The sequence below is a fragment of the Cynocephalus volans genome, chromosome 12, assembly GCF_027409185.1.
Source record: "Cynocephalus volans isolate mCynVol1 chromosome 12, mCynVol1.pri, whole genome shotgun sequence".
Lineage (NCBI taxonomy): Eukaryota > Metazoa > Chordata > Mammalia > Dermoptera > Cynocephalidae > Cynocephalus > Cynocephalus volans.
This window is the reverse complement of record NC_084471.1, coordinates 76,606,971-76,629,552: the sequence shown is the minus strand read 5'-3', so window position 1 is coordinate 76,629,552 and position 22,582 is coordinate 76,606,971. Positions and strand designations below refer to the sequence as shown.

General features: G+C 40.4%; 1 protein-coding gene across 3 annotated transcripts in view; it reads right to left on the bottom strand.

Moving 5' to 3' along the window:
* GXYLT1 (glucoside xylosyltransferase 1) overlaps positions 1-22,582 on the bottom strand; it is a 58,677-nt gene that overhangs the window by 33,979 nt on the left and 2,116 nt on the right. For 2 of the 3 annotated variants that reach the window (XM_063075899.1, XM_063075901.1), the window contains exon 2: positions 11,351-11,443. The exons of the other annotated variant lie outside the window; for it this stretch is intronic. In XM_063075899.1, the coding sequence (XP_062931969.1) occupies positions 11,351-11,443 (93 nt within the window). The remainder of the gene's footprint in view (positions 1-11,350; positions 11,444-22,582) is intronic. 3 annotated transcript variants of the gene reach the window in all.

Genomic DNA, 22,582 nt, shown 5'->3' with positions numbered 1-22,582 from the left:
TTATAATATTTTACACTAGGAATTAGTAATATAACGAAGTATATGAGGGTACTTCAAAAAGTTCGTGAAAGATTCATATTATCTTTCAATTCTATTTTTCCACAAACTTTTTGAAGTGCCTGTATATAAAGCAGCCTGCCCTCCGGTAGTGGCAGAGCTGGGATTTGAACCTAGTTTCAGAGTCCAGCCCATAACTGCTAAATATACAGCCTGGTACCTGAATAGAAAGTCAAACTAAACACAATTTAAGATAATAATCTCCCCAAGCTACAAAATAAAGGCCATGAACCTATCTTTAAAAGCCTTCAGTTGAACAAAATAGAAAACTATATTTAGAAAATAATAATGATAATTTCCTAACTATATATAGCTTTTTTTTTTGTAGTTCCTTCCTACCTCCCTCCTTTCTCCCTCCTTTCTTTCTCTCTTTTCTTCCTTCCTTCTTTCCTTTTATTTATTTATTTTTTTAACTTTTATTTTGTCGATATACATTGTGGTTGATTATTTTTGCCCCTTACCAAAACCTCCCTCCCTCCTCCCTCTCCTCCCTCCCCCACAACAATGTCCTTTCTGTTTGCTTGTCGTATCAACTTCAAGTGATTGTGGTTGTTATATCTTCTTCCCCCCTCCCCCCCGGCTTTTGTGTGTGTGTGTGTGTGTGTGAATTTATATATTAATTTTTAGCTCCAACCAATAAGTGAGAACATGTGGTATTTCTTTTTCTGTGCCTGACTTGTTTCACTTAATATAATTCTCTCTTTCACTTAATATAATCCTTAGGTTGTAGATGGTGTTTTTGTTTGTTTTTTCTTCATGAATGCCATTTTTATTATACTAGTGTGTTTTGATTTTTCTTGGGTTTTTATGGCAGTGGTAGTTATTTTTCAGGAACCAAACCCAGTACTCCCTTGAGGATTTCTTGTAAGGGTGGTCGTGTGGTAGTGAACTCCCACAGTTTTTGTTTGTCTGAGAAATATACTATTTGCCCTTCATTTCGGAAGGATAGCCTTGCAGGGTAGAGTATTCTTGGCTGGCAATCTTTGTCTTTTAGTATTTTGAATATATCATCCCATTCCTTTCTAGCTTTTAGGGTTTGTGATGAAAAGTCTGATGTTAGCCTGATTGAGGCTCCCTTATAGGTGATGTGATGCTTCTCTCTTACAGCTTTTAAGATTCTCTCTTTGTCTCTGAGTTTTGTCAATTTGACTATAACATGTCTTGGACAAGGCCTTTTTGGGTTGAATATGTTTGGAGATCGTTGAGCTTCCTGGATCTGAAGATCTGTGATTTTTCTTATACCTGGGAAGTTTTCTGCCACTATTTTGTTGAATATGTTTTCAATGCAACCTCCGTTTTCCTCCCCTTCTGGGATACCCATGACTCGGATATTTGAGCGCTTAAGGTTGTCTGATATCTCTCTCAGATTTTTTCAATGTCTTTGATTCTTTTTTCTTTTTGGTTTTGTCTGCTTGTGTTATTTCAAACAGCCCATCTTCAAGTTCAGAGGTTCTCTCTTCAACTTCGACAAGCCTGCTGGTTAAACTCTCCGTTGTGTTTTTTTATTTCGCTGAACAATTTCTTCAGTTCAGCAAGTTCTGCTACATTTTTTTTCAGGACACTGATTTCCTTGTACATTTCCTCTTTCAGGTCCTGTATACTTTTCCTCGTTTCATCATGATGTCTAGCTGAGTTTTCTTGTATCTCATTCAGTTTCCTTAGAATTATCACTCGAAATTCCTTGTCAGTCATTTCAAGGGCTTCTTGTTCTATAGGATCTAGAGTTTGAGAGTTATTACCCTTTGGTGGTGTACTTTCTTGATTTTTTGTATTTCTGGTATCTTTTTTTTGATGTTTATTCATTGTGGCAGGGGGGTTCACAGTCCACCGGTTTGAGAATATTGACTAAGATGTTGCTGTGGTTGCCAATTTGGTATGGCTACCTTCGTGACTGCTCAGTTGGCCTCTAGTGCCTTGTGTGTGTGGTTGCCTCGGGTCTTGGGCCTCTCCAGGGAGCCAACTCTCTGGTCAGCTTGGACTCTGCTGGGCTGCTGGATCACGGGGCAGTACCGCAGGGTGTGTGGTCTCTGCTGAGCTTCCACTTCCCGTGCAGGACTTCTCCCTGTTCCATGCACTCTGGCCCGGGTTGTTGGATCACGCAGTGGCGACCCCACAGGGTGTGTGGTTTCTGTAGAGTCTCCGCCTCCCTAGCCGGACAACTCCCCGCTCTGTGCGCACTGGGCTGGGCTGGGACGTGTCTTCTGCAGCCCTCGTCTATCAGCTGGGCCTTCAAGACCCTGCTTGGCACCGCCTCACCCAGGAAGTCTACCAGGTTTCTGCTAGGCGCAGACGACCGGTCGCTCTGGGTGCCTTCGTAGCACTGTGTAGTTCTTTCTCGGGACTTATCACCTTCCTCCTGGTATCGCAGTTATTTGTGTACTTGTCTTATCTCCCACACCAGAGCGTGAGCTCCTTGGGGGAGGAGCCTGCAGCACACGGTTCACCTTTGAATCCCCCCGGCGCAGTCTGGTGCCCGCCCGCAGTCAGCTCTCCGGCAGGTTCAAGTGAACTCGGGAACTCTCTGACCACACTATTCCTAACCAGAAATCAGTTAGGCGTTTTTCCGAACTGGTGGCCGCAGAGATGGTATCTGCCTCCCGGTAACAGGAACTTTACCGGGGACCGGAGCCCAGGGTGCAGTGGAGTGACAGTCGGCCCAGCCTGTACTTCCTTGCCCTCCCAACGCTGGCTGGGGACGTCCCACACCACCAGCCCCACCAGAGAACCATGGAGGGAGTGGGAGGGGAGGCCGGCCCATAGGCCCCGGGAAGCCCCGCACTGGGGAAAGCAAGTGGGAAGGCTCAGTGAGGAGCCGAGCTGGGCGAGGAGGACAGGCTTGGCTGAGCCAGGCTGGAGCCGCCACCACCTGAGAAAATGGAGGCAGCCCCGGGGCCGGTGAGTGGCCTGGTGGGGCAGGCGGAAGCCGGGCGGGCGTCTGCCCCCCAAGCAGGGCCGAGCCGGAGGTCACTCACAGGGCTGTGCCTGGTCAGGCGCCTCCCTCTCTGCCTCTGCGTCGTCACCATCCCCGTTCTTGGCCGCCGCCGCCTCGGGCTGCTCACTCGGTCCCGCGGCGTGGCTCGGGCACTCCCAGGAATCTTCTTTATGCCGGCCCGAAACCTCGAATCCTGTATAGGGCAGCTGGCCGCCCTCAGCGCGGCCCCGGCCTCCGGGATCCTGGGAGTGTGAACAGCGGCCCGGCACCGTGTTGCCTGTTTAGAGACTCGCTTTTGCAGCTAAGAAACAGTTCTTTTCCTGCTCCATACTTCAAAGCTGTTGCCTGTAAATGAGGCAGCCTCTCCTGCCAAGGGCAAAGTGGCGGTCAGCCCCCAGAACCGGCCACCAGCAGTGGTCCTCCCTTAAGAGATGGCAAGAGGAAGGTCCACAAGTTTCCCAGCTGCCTAAGGCCCAGTGGCCGCCTTTTCCACCTCAGCTACTCCGCGCCAACTGCCACAGCCACTGCCATCTTAGGATCCACTATATACAGCTTTTTTTAAAAAAATGTTTTTCCTCTTACTATACAAAGAGTTGTATTGAATTATCATACTGGGTAGAACTACTTGAGTTGTATATAAATCATTTTGGAATAATACTTTTAAAAATTCTTCAAAATTTTATGCAAAGCATTAAAAAAATCCAAAAATCCAACATAAAATATAAGTATTCATTTCTAAAATATAATTTGAAATAATCCGTGAAATTATCTCTCTTGAAACTGGTCTGAAAAATAAATAAATAAATATAAATAAAAAGAAAAAAGGAAAGAAAAGAAAAAGGGCTGGCCAGTTAGCCCAGTTGATTAGAGTGTGGCATGATGTAACACCAAGGTCAAGGCTTCAGAGCCCCACACCGACCAGCTGCCAAAAAAAACTGGTCTGGGCCCACTCAATATAATAACAGCTAAAATTAAATTCACCTATGACCACAAAATCCTTAATCCAAAATCAACTCCCATCATAAAGAGAAAGATTAAACATTTATTTTTATTATTTTTTATTTTTTTCATCATCTTTATTTTATTGTTATTATCATTATTATCTATTTTATTTATTGAATCAAAATCGATTATACATATTTTGGGGGTTGAACACTGACATATGTTGATTAAATCAATATTACTAGCATACATACTATTACAAATCGTAATTATTCTTTATGCCCCTTGTCCAATCTCTCCCCTTCCCCCATTCCCTCCCCTCCCCCCTCTAATTGCCCTAGATTTCTTCTCTTCTTCTGAAAGAATAATGGTTACTCTGTTAATTTGTTGCCTAGACGATCTGTCCAGTGCTGAGAGATGTGATCAGGTCCCCCAGTATTATCATAGAGCAGATGCTCCTTCTGTCACTTTGAAATGGGTTTTGTGGAAAGAGACATCCTCTTCTTTTCTTTGTCTCTGCTGGTGACACTTCTTGTGTGAATGCACTCCAGTGGTTGGCGGACTATCTGCGTGGTGGTTGTGGTGTTTACCTGCTTTTGTGGCAGCGGTGGTTATTGTGGTGGCTGTGGTGGGCCACCCACATGGAGGTGCTGTTTTTGGTATGCTCCTTGGCACTGGAGGTATGCCTGGTGGGGGGGTGTGTTTGGTCCCTTTCTGCATGCCTCTGGTCCCTGGGCAGGCCTCAAGGTCCTGGCACCATGTGCCTGGTTGTGGGAGGGGTGGCCAGTCCCCTTCTCCATGCCTTGGGTCACCGGGCGAGACCCAAGGAACTGGCTTGGTGTGTCTGGTTGTGGGAGAGGGGTCTGGTCCCCTTCTCCATACCTCGGGTACCCAGGTGGGCCCCGAGGTGCTAGCATTTTGTGCCTGGTGTGGGAGGAGGGTCTGGTTCCTGGTTCCATACCTCAGGTCCCTGGGCAGGACCTGAGGCACTGGCTTGATGTGCCTGGTTGTGGGAGAGAGGACCAGTCCCCTTCTTCATGCCGCTGGACCGGGTGGGCCCCAAGGTGCTGGCACGGTGTGCCTAGTTGTGGGAGAGAGGTCTGGTCCCCTTCTCCTTGCCTCGGGTCCCCAGGTGGGCCCCAAGGTGCTGGCATGGTGTGCCTTGTTGTGGGAGAAGGGTCTGGTTCCTGGCTCCATACCTCAGGTCACTGGGTAGGACCCAAGGCGCTGGCTTGGTGTGCCTGGTTGTGGGAGGGAGGTCCGGTCCCCTTCTCCATGCCCTGGATCCCTAGTGGGGCTCCAAGGTGCTGGTATGGTGTGTCTGGTTGTGGGAGAGTGGTCCTGTCCCCTTCTCCATGGGTGGGCCCTGAGGCACTGGCTTGTTGTATGCCTGGTTGTGTGTCTGGTTGTGGAAGAGAGGTCTGGTCCCCTTCTCCATGCCTCAGGTCCCTAGGCGGGCCCCGAGGTGCTGGCAGGGTATGCCTGGTTGTAGGAGAGAGGTCCGGTCCCCTTCTCCATACCTCGGGTCCCCGGGCAGGCCCCGAGGTGCAGGCATGGTGTACCTGGTTGTGGGAGGAGGGTCCAGTTCCTGGCTCCATGCTTCAGGTCACTGGGCGGGACCCAAGGTGCTGGCTTGGTGTGCCTGGTTGTGGGAGAGAGGTCCGGTTTCCTTCTCCATGCCCTGGGTCCCTGGTGGGCTCAGAGGTGCTGGCAGGTTGTGCCTGGTAGTGGGAGAGTAGTCTGGTCCCTGGCTCCATAGTCTGGGTCCCTGGGTGGGCCCCAAGGCTCTGGCTCAGTGTGCTTGGTGTGGGAGGGTGGTCCGATCCCCTTCTCCATGCCATGGGTCCCTGGGCAGGCCCCAAGGTGCTGGCACGGTGTGCCTGGTTGTGGGAGAGAAGTCTGTTCCCCTTCTCCTTGCCTCAGATCCCCAGGCAGGCCCCAAGGTGCTGGCTTGGTGTGCCTGGTTGCGGGAGGGGGGTCCACTCCCCTTCTCCATACCTCGGGTCCCTGGGCTTGCCCCAAGGCAATGGTGCAGTTTACCTGGAAGTGGGAGTGGGGTCCGGTGCCTGGATCCAAGCCTCCAGTTCCCAGGCAGGCCCCAAGATGCTGGTGGGGTGCCTGGGCCAGAACTTATTTTTGTCCTTTGCTTCTAACACGGGGACTTCCTGTGGGAACAAGTACTTGAGCTGTGTGGTGGTTTAAATTGCTACTTTGCTGCTGTTTCCCCAGGAAAGGCTTTTTGTGCAGCTCAGGGTTCAATGGTTGATCTTATAGGTACTTCCAGCTCTCCAGAAATCCCGTGGATCTGTTTTCTATAGAATCTCTGATCTGGGCCTGAGTTTTTTTTTTATCAAACTGCACCCCATGCAATTCTGCATTCCCAACCAGTCTCCTCTGAGTGGTCCTTTGCTGACTGGGGGGCAGGCTGGCTGTCCTTGCTGTGTCTCAGTGTTCTCCTGGTGTTCCCATCTTGCCCACTGCCCATGCTCCAAACACTTCCCATGGGATGGGCCCTGCGCTGGTCCCTTGTGATGACTCACAGGCCTCTGAAGGGCTCCCTTTTTTCAGCTGTTCTGGCTCCTCGCTCCTGCGTAGGTCCATGGGAAACCTATTAGTGGTCTTGCTGTCTTGGGGGCTGCCAAGGCCCTTTTCTCTCCTGCTGCCTCCAAGTAACTCCATCTGAAGGGCACAGCTGCAGCTTCTGCCGGCTCCTGCTCCATGCATTCATCGGCTTGAGCCATAAAGCAGCCGTGGCCCAAAATGCTCAGAGCAGCTTTTTCTTTCTCTCATCATAGTTTCTTCTGCCTTCGTGAACTCCGTAGGTATCTCCTCCTCTTCCCCTGAGCTCCAATGGCCCCAGCTTGGCTGATGTCACATTTTTATAACTGTAAATCTGGTTGATTTGTGGGAGAGAGTGACGCTGGAAACCGTCTATTCTGCCATCTTGACCGGAACTCTCAAAAAATTAAACATTTTAAAGAACTAATATTTTAAAGCTCAAATCACAGAAAAAATTAGTATATTAAAACAGAATATTTTTAATAATAATACTAAAAATAAGTTTGCATAATGAAAAGATAACTAAAAAGAAACTAAGAAAATATTTCTAATCAGTGGCAAAAGCAGAATATATTATCCTAAGAGTTCATAAAATAAGTATTAAAACTCAATAGGTAAATATCAAAACAGATGATATACGGAACAAAAAATTAAAAAGCTAAACAAATGTGAAAATATGTTCAACAAATAATTAACAAAATATAAATCAATAAGCAGCTATCATTTTACCCTAATAAGTGATAAATAGTGCTAAGGTTATGGTGACCCCAGTATACTAACATAATGCTGTTGCAGGCTTAAATTCATATAATTTTAGAACACAATTTAGTGATATAATTCACTTTTCTTAATCAATATTTGAACTCCTTTTTTAATGCTAGGCACTGTAGTAAGCATGAAAGCCACAATCCTGACCTCACAATTTATAGCCTGTTGTGAAAAGAGAATTTTTAAAAAAATAAGCAAGCACGGTGCTTAAATAGAAAAAACTGAGATGTTAAGGAAGCTCACTACCCAAATATCTAATCTAGTCTGGAAGTGTTAGGGAAAGCTTCCTAGACAAAGGAACCTCTTAATTGTTTGTTATTCACTGGTTGTCAAGCACCTTGCTAGGTATGGGGCTGAAATGATGAACACCATGTGGTATCAACCTGCAAGGAGTTGGTCTAGAAGTGGATAAAAAATTCACAATCACAAAAGATGCGATACATACGATACAGAGAAAGATACAAAGAAGAATAATACAGGAAAGGACACAGAGAAGGGAGATGCAGCAGGCAGTGAAGGGAGATCACAATACTTTGGTAAGTGATAAGCACAGCAGTTAAGGGAGCAGGGAGGAAGAGGCAGTCAGGAGCAACAGTGTGAAAGGAGACCGGCTAAGAAGAATCAACATGGACTGACATGTTAGTCGTAAACCACCACGGAAAATATGATGAAGGTCTGGGAGGAAGGTCTGAGGAGCTAAACCATGAATTCATGTTTGAACATAAGTCTGAGAGACTGAATTGACAAGATATAAATGCCCAATATGCAGCTGGAAATACAGGCCTGGAGCTCAGAAAAGAACTCTGGATTGGAGACATCAGGTAAATAGGCTATCCTGTGACTATCCAGGGAGGAGGGAGAGAAAAGAGCAGAGTCCTAAAGAATACCCATATTGAGGAGGCAGGGAGACATCGAAGAACTGATACAATGGTCTAGAAAGCCAAAGACTGAAAGAGTTGAAAGAAAGTAAGAGGAAATGGTAACCAGTGTCAAACTGCACAAGGTAAGATAAGGTCCCAGAAGAACAACTCAGAGGTTGGGGGTGACTTCAATGACAGTCAGGTGCCAGATGCTGCTCACAGATGGTTGAGGCGTGAAGTTTTTTTATTTAAGGAAGTAAGGTCAGTAGGTGGGTACTCTTATAAGAAGTTTGCTGGTGATGGGAGAGAGAATAGACAGGTGATGCCTTGAAGGAAAAAGAAAGGGCTGAACGCAAGCTGTTGTGAAGATTTTGTTTGGTTTTGTTTTAAGGACAGAAGAGATGTGACATTCTGACATGCTGCTGGGAAGCAATCAGTCAAGTAGAAGACTCAGTAAATGCACATACAACTTACTTCATAAGTTCTCAAAAAGAGAAAGAAAAGCTCTAAGTATAAAATGCTTTCTGAAACTCAATGGAATAGGTGTGGCTATTAACATGATAATTATGAAGACCATACTACATGGAAAACGTATTAAAATTTTAAACTCAGAATTCAAGATTGGTCTACACTTTACAATTATGTAAAAGCATAATATGCATATGAATGATAAAAACACTTGTAATAGGAGTTGAGGCAATTTTTCTTTTTTTACATTATTTTACGCTCATTGTATAATAAGTTAACCAAGAAAAAACAATCCTCTCAGATAAGCTTTGATCAAAATTATATAAAGAATTCAAGCTGAGAAAGCTGAGACAGGCCTGGGAAGAATAACATGGTGCCCAGCTAAGGGCCAACTGATGCCGGGCAGAATGTGACACCAAAGATGGTATTAAAGGGGAATTTCAAAGAAGCTTTACCAGTTGGGAAGTTAATCTCTTGAAGTCAGGCAAAAATGAGGTATTACTGAGAGTAAACACTGAAAGGGAAGGTGAGAATGATATGGTAATTGTATGGCTTTCTGGCATGTTTGCTATTTAAAACAGTGTGAATAAACGTGAGGAATCCTTAGTTATAAGTACAAAACTAAGTTTGAGAGACTTTACATGACAATATGATACATATAACAAAACGGTTACTACTTTTAATGTAATTATATGACATAATGAATGCAATATTACAGGCGAAAAGTATAACACAAGAGTATAATTTTTAAAATCTCAAATTTAGTAATAACAAGTAAAAAGGCTTACAACATTATGTTGTAATAAGTCTTTCCACATATAATAAGTCTTTCCAAGGAATACGTGGGAGCATTAGGAAAATAAGTCGGAGAAGACAGAACAAAAGGAATGGTAAGCAGAGGCTCCAAGATTCCAAACTAGGTCAACTTCCCTGTGGTACTCTTGAAGCCAAAGAGGAGGAAGATTATAATTACCCATGCTGTAATTTACAATAGCATCTGTGTTGTATAAATCAGAGTACACAGAAGTTTTTCAAGTTCACCAAGCTTCCAGAGTTAGATTTATGTCACAAGGCAAAACGGTGTTTTGTCAATACTTCATTAGCAAATTTTCATAAGAATGAAAAACATGGAGCTCCAATTCTCCAAAATTATAAACTGAAGGGTAAGATTATTTTTAAAAATTCATTTTTAAAAGTTGGAGTAATCTGACTTAGACTGACCCATATTAACAATTCAACTACCCAATCTTTTCTACAGCAATAGGATATAATTAAAATATCTGATTTCAACTATTCCCTGCCAGTCGTTCATGGGATACATAAAGTATTAAGAATGCAAGAATTTAATAGATATAAAGATAATAAATATATTTATTAATTAATAGATATAAAGAATTCAGTTCTTATAGACAGTAGAATGGTGGCAGGGCGGGGGGTGGGGTGATGTGACCAAAGGGTACAAAAAGTTCTAGGCAGACAGGAAGAATAAGTTTACAGGACCTACTGCATAGTAAGATAACCATAGTTAACAATAATATATTGTACATTTCAAAACTGCTAATAGATTTTAAATGTTCTCACTACAAGGATCAATATGTGAGGTGATGAACATGTTAAGTAGCTTGAAATAATCATTCCACAATGTATACATACATCAAAACACCATACTGTATCCCATAAATTTATACAATTATTATTTGTTGATTTAAAATTTAAAATTTAAATTAAAAAAAAAAAAAAGAATGCAGTTCTTCCTATCTAGGACACTTCATCTCCTGTCCTTGAACCTGGCTAATTTTGGGTTCATCATCAGTCACTCCCTCCAGGAAGCCTTAAAATCACTCATCATAGCTACAACTTCGTCACCCTCTATTGCAATCACAGGTTTACTAATGTGAAGCTCCCTTTAGAATGTAAGCTCCAGAAGGATGGAGCTACATTAACCTGAATCAAGTCTGGTTCTTAGCACCTACCACAGTGCCTGGCAAACAGAATCAGTAGAACTAAAATTTAAACGAATCATAAAGATACACTAAAAATAGATGTCTCTCAAAGAAATTTTACTCTTGGGAAGGGCATTTCAGGCTACTGCTCCACTCTCCTTTGCCACTATCTCAGAGAGATAGTCTGAGAGCCACTGCCTTATCCCAATCCTATCAACACTTGTTTCTTTCATTGAAGACTGGAACAGGAAGAGACCTGAGGTCAGCCAATCCAGTATCTTCATTATACAGAGAAGTGAACAAAGCCAAACTACTCAGTAACTTAAATGGTCAATAAATGATGTCATGTCATTTGCTCCTTCACTAAACACTTATCTTTATCCTCCATTCCCCAATATTCAATCTTTGTGCTAATAACTAATGTAATCCTTCCCCAGTTGTCCTCATCCAAAATGTTTTTTACAGTACACCTGCTTTACAGTAGATAAATGCCATATATATCTGTAAATGTCAGTAGATGCCTACCTTTATCACCTTATAACCTGTTACTTTAAGTTAGATAATAAATTCTCCTAAGAAAAATGGCTTGTCTTAATAACATCTAAAAAATTTAGAGCATTTATACGCAGTGTGTACTAAAAATTAATAATAAACTACAAAATGGGAAAAATTAAAAACCCAACCAGAAAATGAATTACTTGCATGATACTATTAAATTAGAGAAAAAGAAACATTTTTACATCCTATTACAGTCTAAGGTTTTATTACCTACTATCTAATCTTACCTACACTGATCTACCAATTAAATATTAAATGCCTACCTAAAAGCCGCTTCCCAAAAGCAGTTCATTCCACAAACATCAGAGGGCAGCATCCAATAGGGATTCCAGTAACACAGAGAGAAATCTTTACACCTAACAGAGTAAGAGAGAAATATCAGTCCTATGTGAGAATTTCGATTTGGAACTAACAAGGAATTTACTCAGTAACACAATTACTTATAGTTCTATTTTAGAGCAACAAAATTGCAAATCCAAGTTATCGTAACTTTCAGATTTTTTTTTTTTTTGGAAAACTGATTTCTCCCCTACTTTGAGGCACCATTATTTTAAACAGAACTTTAAAATCTTTAAGTAGAATATACTACAGAATGGAAAACAGTTATCTAGTCAGGAACTCTCCTGATATATTAAAATCCCCTGCTTGGATGACACAGACAAAATGTGTCTTCCAAAATGTTTCCTCATAGACTACCCACATTCTCCTAGAACAAAATCCATTTCAGCCAAACAAAATATTTGTTTACCCCAAAACAAAATTTAAAATGCCACAAATGCTGGCGGAAAGGGAAGAGAGGCTCTTGAAGTGCTTTTAAATTAATCCTCAATCCGAACTACTTGTATGGTGTTTTAAATTAAAAAATAAGAGATCATGTTGATATTCAAGGCTCAGTTTCATTATCTACACTATCTGTTTCATTATATTACACAAGCTAAAACGGGAGATCAAGTGTAGTCTTTCTTCTTAGATTGCAGGTTGGAGCTAAAAAAGAAAAAAAATGCCTCATGTTACAAAAAGTATGTGTTTCATTGTTACTCCTTTTCAAAACCATAGTCTAAAATTCACTACAGCAGAGGCTTGGGTACTAAAGTAAACATGTAAGAAGTCACTGAAATGGGCCACTTCATATCTCAACACCACATAGCTGTTTTCTCTCATTATGAATTCTTACATCAAAAGGCCTATGAAATTTCAGATTTGCAAATATCTCTGATCACACCTCTCACAAACATCAACAATCTAAAGCAGGGTTCTCAGCCCTAGATACATAATGAAATCACCCAGACAGCCCTATACCAGACCTCTTAAGTCAGAATCTCTAGGAACAAGATCTGGCACTGGTGGTTTTTAAAATACTGCCTAAGTAATTCTGCATACTACTGCATAAAGAACTACGAAGTTGGAATTTTTAAATCAATAAAGTTACACTATAATTTGTTCTTCCTTTAAAAGGCAACACTAACACAGCACAAAAAGTTACATATCTTAATTTAAAATATTGATAAATCAGGGCCGAGCCCAGTGGCGCACTCGGGAGAGTGCGGCGCTGGGAGCCCAGCGACGCTCCCACCACAGGTTCGGATCCTATATAGGAATGGCCGGTGCACTCACTGGCTGAGTGCTGGTCACAAAAAAGACCAAAAAAAAAAAAAAAATAGCTCTTCTTTTAAAAAATAAATAAATAAATAAATAAAATATTGATAAATCAGAAAAAGTAAAGAGAATGTGTACGTGTCAGTAAAACTTGCAACCTGATTGCAAAAATCTTGTTTGTCCCCTCTTAGGCATGGTTATATATTTAAGTCTCACTTTTCATATAAGGGACTCAGACTCACTGGTAGTGGTAACAATCAACACTTAAGTAGTTCTTTTCAGATTCAAATGCTTTCACATCCATTTAAGCCCCACGACAAAGCTGTTTAGATATTATTTCCATCTTTCAGATACAGACATTATCACAGCTTTATTTCAACAAATCCACAATTTATTTACAATCAACGCCTAACATGCACCTTTGTTCTAGGTAGAAAATAACCAATCTGGTTATTCCATCTCCTCTGTCAAAGCCTACAACGGTAGGAAACGGAAATTTCAAAGAAAAATTCAATTTTTCTATAAAAATTATTATTTGAAATTATGTATCTGTAACAATACCATTTGCTGCCTCAATTTGCAGTTTAAATTACAAAACAAATCAGTTATGCGTTGTTTTCTAAACCTGCCTGGTCCTCAAGTCACTCGTTAAAAATACAGATACAGAATCCTAACCCAGACCAAGTTAATCAAGACTCTCCAGAGGAGTGGCCTGAGAAGCTGAATTTTTTAAACAATGCCCCTAGATAAATCTTAAAATCAAACGTGAATGAGAAACACTGCATATTGAGGGGTATCCAGAGTCAACCCGGAATTTTTCATCAAAGTATTAACACAACTTCTCTTCTGAGAATTCTGTTTATTCACCGCAACTTACAAGGATTAGATTTTTTAAATGTGTGTTTTTATAAATACTTAATCAATATATATTCATTAAGCACAATTTAGAAAAATTGTAAAACCTTAAGAAACAAATCACCTACCACTGTTAACATTTTGATATCTTTTCTACCCATCTTTTAAAAATACCTGCCTACAAATACTTGATTAGAAAAGTTCACGGGAAGAAATAGAAAAGGAAAAAAAAAAAAAAGAAAAGTTCATATGCATGTTACCAACATGCAGAAGTTGTTGAAACTGCTTGCGCTTCATTAGCATCAAGTGAATGCCCATGTGACCTGGAAAGCACACCTCAAACCCTCTGTCCCCAGGAAATACACACCAGGAAGCTTCTTAACTCCAGAGACCCTCTGCAGTATTACACTTAAACTATATTACAGGGATATGTTGAAAAAACCAGTTGACAAAAGATGGAGACCACAGACTGGAGGATTAAATTCAACAAGACCAATATTAGACAATTTAGTAATGAGTTCAAATCTTGTGAAGCTTTGAGCCACAGAAAGAGCCCTGTACTTCTGCTGTCAAACTAGGTGCCAAGTATGATTGATTAAGGATGTACGGTCACACATTCTCTGACACTTCTATCAAGAAGCAGGATCTATCTCCCCTCACCCAGAATCAAGGTGGGTTCTGTGACTCCTTTAAGAAACAGAATACAGCGGATATGAAACTGTAAAAATTTCCAGACCCTCAACTTAGCAGCATGGCAATTTCCACCTATTTCTTAGAACATTCTTTGAACCCAGTTTCCACGTTGTGAGAAGCCCAAGGCACACAGAAAAGCCATTTGAGAGTACAAAGGTCAACAGCCGCAGCTTAGTTCTCAGCCAAATGCCAGCACCACTGCCAGCCTGTGAAAGGGCCACGCGCTGCACCATACTGACCTAGCAACCTATTGGTTCCTCCCCCACAGAAAACCAACATTTGGTTCACAGTTCTCCTCTCAATACCAAATCTCAGTTTCCTCTATCCATTCATTCAATAAATAATCTACTGAATGACAACCTAGAAACACAAGAGTGAGTAAAACAGACATGGATCATACTATCTAGAGGGGAATGACAGAACGTCATCCTGGGTATTGCAATGTGGGAAACTACCCAACATCCAAGTTCCACAATTCTTCAACTCCAGTAATTTTTACCTCCTCTTCCCTTTAGTTAAAAATGGCAAATCCTGAACCTTGTCATCACCTGAAACTGCAATCCCCAACTCCAATATTTCATCTCAGGCTAGTCTCTATTAATTCTCTACATCCCATTACATCTGTTTGGAAATGACTCAGACCTCCCGTCATATGCTTTCTAATTACAAGCTTCCTCTTGTACTCATTTCCCTCCCTACCAAGACTAGATCACATGGTTCACCCATTCACTTTCCTATATCTACAAATTCTACCTCATTCTTCCATCATCTTTCCAGTAACATCTCAAGTTGAAACCAAACCATTCATTTACCTTCTCAGATGAATACTGAAAAAAACTTCACTATCTCCCACTCAGCTAGCCCCTTAGGCATACTATCAATTGCATATGTATCCTACCTGCCCTGTATTGCCCATCATCTTCTCCCTATTTCCACCACCCCACCCTGGCCCAGGGGTCCTTAAAGACCTTCTTGCATCAAGTAGCCCTTCTTTCTCCTTAATCAGCAATCTCAATTTGTATAGTAGACCGTATTACTGTTTACAATTATTCACTCCCCACTTTTTCCTGTAAGAGGATCATACAACCCTACCCATTACCATGCAACTTGCCTGACTCTGATGGGAGAAGTATATATCCTGCCTCATTCACTCACTTTAACTTTATTCAAGTGCCATGCTTGGGTCAAAGTAATGTGAACAGACATGAAATCACTGCGTCAGAGCAGAAGGTTCAAATGGGATTGTGAAGATCAATCTGGCCTCTCACTCATCCCCTGCTAAGAGACTGGGCATATCCAATGCAAGCACTGCTCCTTCAGCCTGGGTCCCAGGACGAGAAGATATACAAGGCAAAGTTATAGCCACGGACATGTAATGTGTGCAAGAAATACATATTTGTGGTTATAAACTGCTGAGATGTTTGGGGTCGATAAAAAGCAAAGCAGAATAATACAAGCCGTAATTCCCTTTTAAAGGGTACAGTTTAATGGTTTTTAGTATATTCACAGAGTTGTGCAAGCATGACCCAATAATTCCACTCCTAGGTATATACTCAAGAGAACTGAAAACATATGTTCATAGAAAAATTGTATATGAGGGCTGGCCGGATAGCTCAGTTAGAGCACAGCCTTATAACAACAACGTCACAGGTTTGGATCCCCACACCAGCCAGTCGCCAATAAAAAAAAAAAAAAAGAAAAATTGTACATGAATGTTCACAGCAGCAATACTCATAATAGCCAAGAAAACAACCCAAATTTCCATCAACTAATGAATGAATAAACAAAATTTGATATATCCATACAACAGAATATTATTTGCCCATAAAAAAGGAAGTGTAGTGCTACATGCTATAGTGGATAAATCTTGAAAACATTATGCCAAGTAAAAGAAGTTAGAATCAAAAGGCCACATACTGCGTGATTCATTTGCGTGAAATTCCCAGAACAGGCAAACCTATGCATACAGAAAGTAGACTCATGGTTGCCTAGGGCTGGGGGAGTAAGTAGTAAAATGGAGAGTTACTGCTAATTGATATGGGATTTCTTTTCAGGATGATTATTAACTCCACAAAGCATTAATTCAAACAAAATTGGACTGGAAAAGTCAAGTTTTAGATAAATTTCTTGACCATAATTCAATGTCAGAAAACACACAGAATATAGAAAGAGTGTTTTTCCTTCTTTGTTTACTGGAAATATAAGAACACAGGCACTAGTGAAGATGCACGCCACTTACCATTTAAAAAAAAAAAAATCATAAAACACTGAGGTACTGCTGGCAAAAAGTGGAATAATTTGTTTAAAGTTTCTTAACTCCCAAATCTATTCTCCCACTTATGAAAAATTGGCTTTGGAGATTTAGAGAGTAGAAAATCATACTGAGAACTCATATGTACCAGTACCTGTTATCACCAGCAATAAATGAGAAAAAGCAACCAATCTGAAGACAGAGAACACTTGTACTTTCAAGCCAAAAAAAAAAAATTAATTGGATGGATTCTGGTTATTAGTTTCTTGAAACTGTTGCAATTGTAATACTAGAAGTTCGACTTTTTAAGAATTAACTATTAAATAATTTTAATGGTGCAAAATGGTAAGGTGAGCTAAATAGGTATGTGTTCAATAAACAATGATATCCAAAAGCAGTAAAGTACATAAATGCACATTTTTTCACTGCAGATGAAACTGAAATAAAACTTTACTATGATCCATCCTCAAATTTAATGAGGCTTAATGCATCTACCCTAGGTGGCAAACTGATTAAGGGGTAGCACCAGAGATCTTTGTGGTGATGAAACAGTTCTGTATCCTGATTGTGAGGATGGTTACATAAATTTAAATATGTGATAAAATTGCATAGAACTACACACACGCATACAAACACGTGCACATACACGAGTGCATGTAAAACTGGTGATATCTGAATAAGATATGTGAGGAGCTGGCCTTGGGAGAGCATGGTGCTGATAACACCAAGGTCAAGGGTTTGGATCCCCATACCAGCCAGCACCAAAAATAAAAATAAAAAAGAATAAGGTCTGTGGACTGTACAAAGTCAATTTCTGGGTTTGTAATACAGCACTATACTGATATATATTCTGGATACACTACTCCCCCCTTATCTGAGGTTTTGCTTTCCAGTTTCAATTACTCGCGGTCAACCATGGTCCAAAAATATTAAACAGAAAATTCCAGAAATAATCAATTCATAAGTTATAAATTGTGCACCATTCTGAGTACTGGGATCAAATCTAACACCATCCCACTCTCCTGCCCAGGATGTGAATCATCCCTTTGCCCAGCCTCTCAACGCTGTATGCCTTATCTGCCCTTTAGTCACTTAGTAGCTGTCTAGGTTATCAGATTGACTGTCAGGATACTGCAATGCTTGTTCAAGAAGCCTTCTTTTACTTAATAATGGCCCCAAAGCACTAGAGTACTACACCTAATTTATAAATTAAATTTTATCATAGGCATTTATGTATAGGAAAAAAGATAGTTTACATAGGGCTCAGTATTATCTACAGTTTCAGGCATCCACTGGGGGGGGTCGTGGAACCCACTGCCCACGGATAAGGGGGACTAGTGTATAGTGACATTGCACTATGGTCATGTAAGATGTTACTATTGGGGAAAACTGAGTGAAGGATACATGGGGTGTCTGCAATTTCGTGTGAATCTATATTACAAAACAGAAAGTTTTTTTTTTAAAAACGACTTATCAAAAATAAGCATTCCTAAAAATTTCAGTACTTAACAAATGTTTCAAAATTGAGACATTTCATGTTCTGTATTAAACAAAGCATTTAACAATAATGTTCGCCACAAAAACAGTTCTCAAACTTGAAATTTACTTAAATCCAATGACAAAAGGACTTTTTATACTTTTAAACTGGAAAAAGCACTTTTCATTTCAAAATGTCAATGACAGTCATGAGGTTTTAGTAAAATCCAGGCACAACTTACAGAGTCAGGGACAAGTTCAGGCATATTCAGCAAAAGAATTGACAGTCTGAATGATGTTCTCCAAGGCAACAATGTAACTTCAAGGCATGACACTTGCACTGTGACTGTGCAAGAGAAACAAAGATGCTTACACATACATTCAAGGAGATCATTCTCATGCTATTGCCAAATTACCATTATTTAAAATCAACACCTAGGTCATTCATTTGCACTAAATTGTCTCCAGACAACTTAGATCTTCACTTCTTTCTCTTAAATCTCTAATTTCATGAATACTCAGAAAGCAGGAAAAGTACTCCTTATACACAGATGGCATTGAAACAATTATCTAGCCATTTCACACAAAAAAAATTATCATCCCACAATACATCCCCACCCCACCCCCAAGAAACACAGTTATTAAAGATTTAAATTTTTTTAAAAAAAGAAAAAAAAATCTGGTAGAAAGTTTTTCTATGCATGATAAAGGTAAAAATGAAAAAGGAAAAAGCCAATCTGAAAACAAAAATTTTAAAACTTCATATGATACACACATTATGAACAAAATTTAAGTTAATATGTGAGAGGAAGTACTTCCAACAGGTACAACACAGATAATCTTAATGTTTTAAAGTAAGATTTCTAAATCAAAAGTACACATTTTTTATTAGCCAAATCACTTTCCCTTCCAAAAGCACAGAATGATATTACATTAATTAATTACTAGCTCATATTAAATAATATATGTCAGGTTGTGCTAAGTACTTGCTATGGTCTGAATGTTTGTCTCCCCCCAAAATTTACACGTTGAAACCTAATCACCAATGTGATGGTGTTGGGAGGCAGGGCCTTTGGGAGGTAATTAGGTCATAAGGGAATGGGATTGGTGTCCTTACAAAAGAAGCCCCAGAGAATTTCTTTACCCTTTCCACCATGTGAGGACACAGCAAGAAGGCACAATCTATCAATCAGGAAAACAGGTCCTCATCAGACACCACATCTCCTGATGCCATGCTCTTTGATTCCCAGCATCCAGAACTGTGAAAAACAAATTTCTGCTGTATATAAACTACACAGTCCATGGGTATTTCGTTATAGCAGCCCAAATAGACTAAGACAGCACTTTACAAATACGTAAAGTAGATACCACTATGATCTTCAACGAACTAAAACACAAGGTGCAGAGTACTGGCTTCAGATAAGAAGTTTCTGTATTAACAAGGTAGAGATTAATGTGGCATTAGTTAATTCAACTTTTTTCACTATTCACTGCCCCAACTCCTCTCTCCTTCTCAAAAATAACCTCAAAAATAATAGGAAGAAGGGAAAAAACTTCTTCATTAAAAACAATGTTGCAAAAGTGGTCACACCATTCTCAGCCAAATCAGTTGTTCTCAATATTTTGTTTTATAACAACCTGAAACACGTACCTAAAATACAGATGCCTGGACCCCAGCCAGAGTGTAGCCTTAATAATACCATGGTCACAGGTTCGGATCCCCGTACTGACCAACTGACAAAAAGAAACTTTTTCTTTGAAAAAAATCACTTAAAATTATTAAAGTGATCACTATATCAGCTACAATTTTATTGTGTCAGGCAACATACTAAGTAATCTGTACAAGCTATTTCATTTCAATTCTCACAAACAACCCATTATCATAGATATTCTTACCTCTGACTGATGAGAAAATGCGTTTAGGGTCAACACAGACAGACAGTAAGTGGCGAAGCTGAGGTTTGTGACTCCAAAGTCCTTACTCTTTTTTTAAATTCTCAGTATATCCCACTAGTGTGCACAGGACCCAGCAGAAATGACAAGTGGCAGCCTAACCATATCCAAAAAGGAGAGTGAGGTGACTATCTCCTTGTGTGACAAAGAGTCACACAAAGAGCATGATGAGTCCAGAAATTTTATCACTGAAATATTTAGTAGTTTCTTGATTCCCCACTACCAATACTGCTGTATAGCCATGATAGGATGAAATCTTGATAATCACTGTCAAGATTCATCAGTGAAATGTGAGAATTTAACCACCTTGAGTAGATAAAATACAAAAAGTCACGGGCCGAGCCCGTGGCGCACTCGGGAGAGTGAGGCGCTTGGGAGTGCAGTGACGCTCCCGCCGTGGGTTCGGATCCTATATAGGAATGGCCGGTGCACTCACTGGCTGAGTGCCGGTCACGAAAAAGACCAAAAAAAAAAAAAAAAAAAAAAAGTCACAAAGTGATATAACTCCTTCTGCAGAAGTACTGATGCTTGGTAATAACTGCTTTCTATTGAATAGTTTAATATACAGTCTGTCCATATTAAATAACTTAAAAATCTCTATGTGGAAGAACCACTAAGTCACATTTCCTTCCACTGAGGGACTACTCCTCTCCAACACCAATCACGTTATTCTGTGTGCCACAGGGATGTGCAAGTGACACAGAGCCAGCCAGCCAGAGGTTCCCATCCCAGGCAACACTGATAGGTTCACAGATGGTCATGTGATCCAAGCAACTCCAAAGAAAGCCTTTTCCTGGGATTTTCTATTTGAGAAAAGAGAAGAAAAACTGCAAGGAATAGAAAGACTCCAGGAAAAAAGCTTGTCTTCAGTGGAAGAGAATAAAGGGTCCCCAGTCCTTGAAGTCCCTTATGCTGCCCTGGGGGCTATTTGTAGGTTTTCCTTCAATTCTGTTCCCTCTAGCAACCCATATAAGCCTATAAATATTGGTTTTGCTTAAGACAGTTTTATTGGATTTTAATCAATGACAACTAAGAATCCTATCAGAAAATTAAGTAAGGTAGTCTAATGTACAGCATGGTGAGTACAGTTAAGATATTGTATTGTGTACTTGAAATTTGCTATAAGGGCAAACCTTAAATGTTCTCACCACACACAGATGTGACATGATGGATATGTTAACTAGCTTTATCACTGTGATCATTTCACAATGTATATTCATACCAAAATCACCAAGTTGTATACAGTTTCTATTTGTCAATTATAGCCCAATAAAGCTGAAAAAAATTATGTAAGGTAAGTATTATCTACATTTTACAGATATGGAAATTAAAACACAGAGAAGTGACATAATTTGGCCAAGGTCTCACAGCAAGCAGAGACAGAATGAGAACACAGGCTGGTCTGACTCTAAGACCTGTATATTTTCTGAATACTAAAATAATGGCTTCAAATAGAACGTGCCAATTGATGAGATTTCACTGAAAAACTGTTCCTATCATTTTACAGTTCTTTAAGGACTTGGAAAGATCTTTCCAAGTATTGTTGTCATGGAATTCTGTACAATGAATATTTTATAAGATTTGACCAATGGAACCCACAGTGTATAAACCTGGATCCATGTTTATATGAAAGAGAAGAACAATAGTTCTAATCTTTCAGGTAAGACGGCATCAAAAAAGAAAGAATGCAGTGATATTTATGACCTGCCAAAAAGAGGAATAGGTTGGTTTTCATCATAGCCCCACTGTCCACTATCTAGGCTGTGTCCTGATCTTTCTTTACAGAAAAGAGTACCTGATAATAATCAAAGGATACATAGTTTCTAATCCTGGTCCAATTACTGAAGCACTTTGGACCCTAGCCAAATGATTTATTTCTTTTATCAAAACATAATTGATTGTACATATCTAGTATAGCACTGAACATCAATACCTGCGTGCAACATGTGATGCTCAAATCAGGATAATTAGTATATTCAACACTACACAGAGTGATCATTCTTTGTATCCCTCAACCAATTTCTCACTACCCCCACCCCTTCCCCACCTCTGGTAGCATCAGTCCTGTTCTCTCCTTTCGAAAGTTTAACAAATTATTTTGATTGTTGTTCCTTTCACTTGTTTTCGATTAATTTTTTTTTTTTTAGTTCCCACTTATGAGTGAGGACATATGGTATTTCTCTTTCTGTGCCTGGCTTATTTCACTTAACATAGTTTTCTCTAAGTTCGTCCATGGCAGAATTTCATTCTTTTTATGGCACAGTAGTATTCCACTGTGTATATATACCACATTTTCCTTATTCAGTGGTCCTTTGATGGACACTTAGGTTCGTTCAAACTCTTAGCTATTGTAAATAAAGCTGCAATAAATATGGGAGTGCAGGTATCCCACAGACATGATGATTTCCATTCCTCTGGATATATACCCAGCAGCAAGACTGCTGGATTGTACAGCAGTTCTGTCTGCAGTTGTTAGAAGAACCTCCATACTATATTCCATAATGGGTGCACTTACAGTCCCACCAACAGTGTAGGATGGTTCCCCTTTCTCTTCATCCTCACCAGCATTTGTTATTTTCTTTTTGATAACAGCCAATCTAACTGGGGTGGGCTGATGTCTCAGTGAGGTTTTGATTTGCATTTCCCTGATGTTTAGTGATGCTGAGCATTT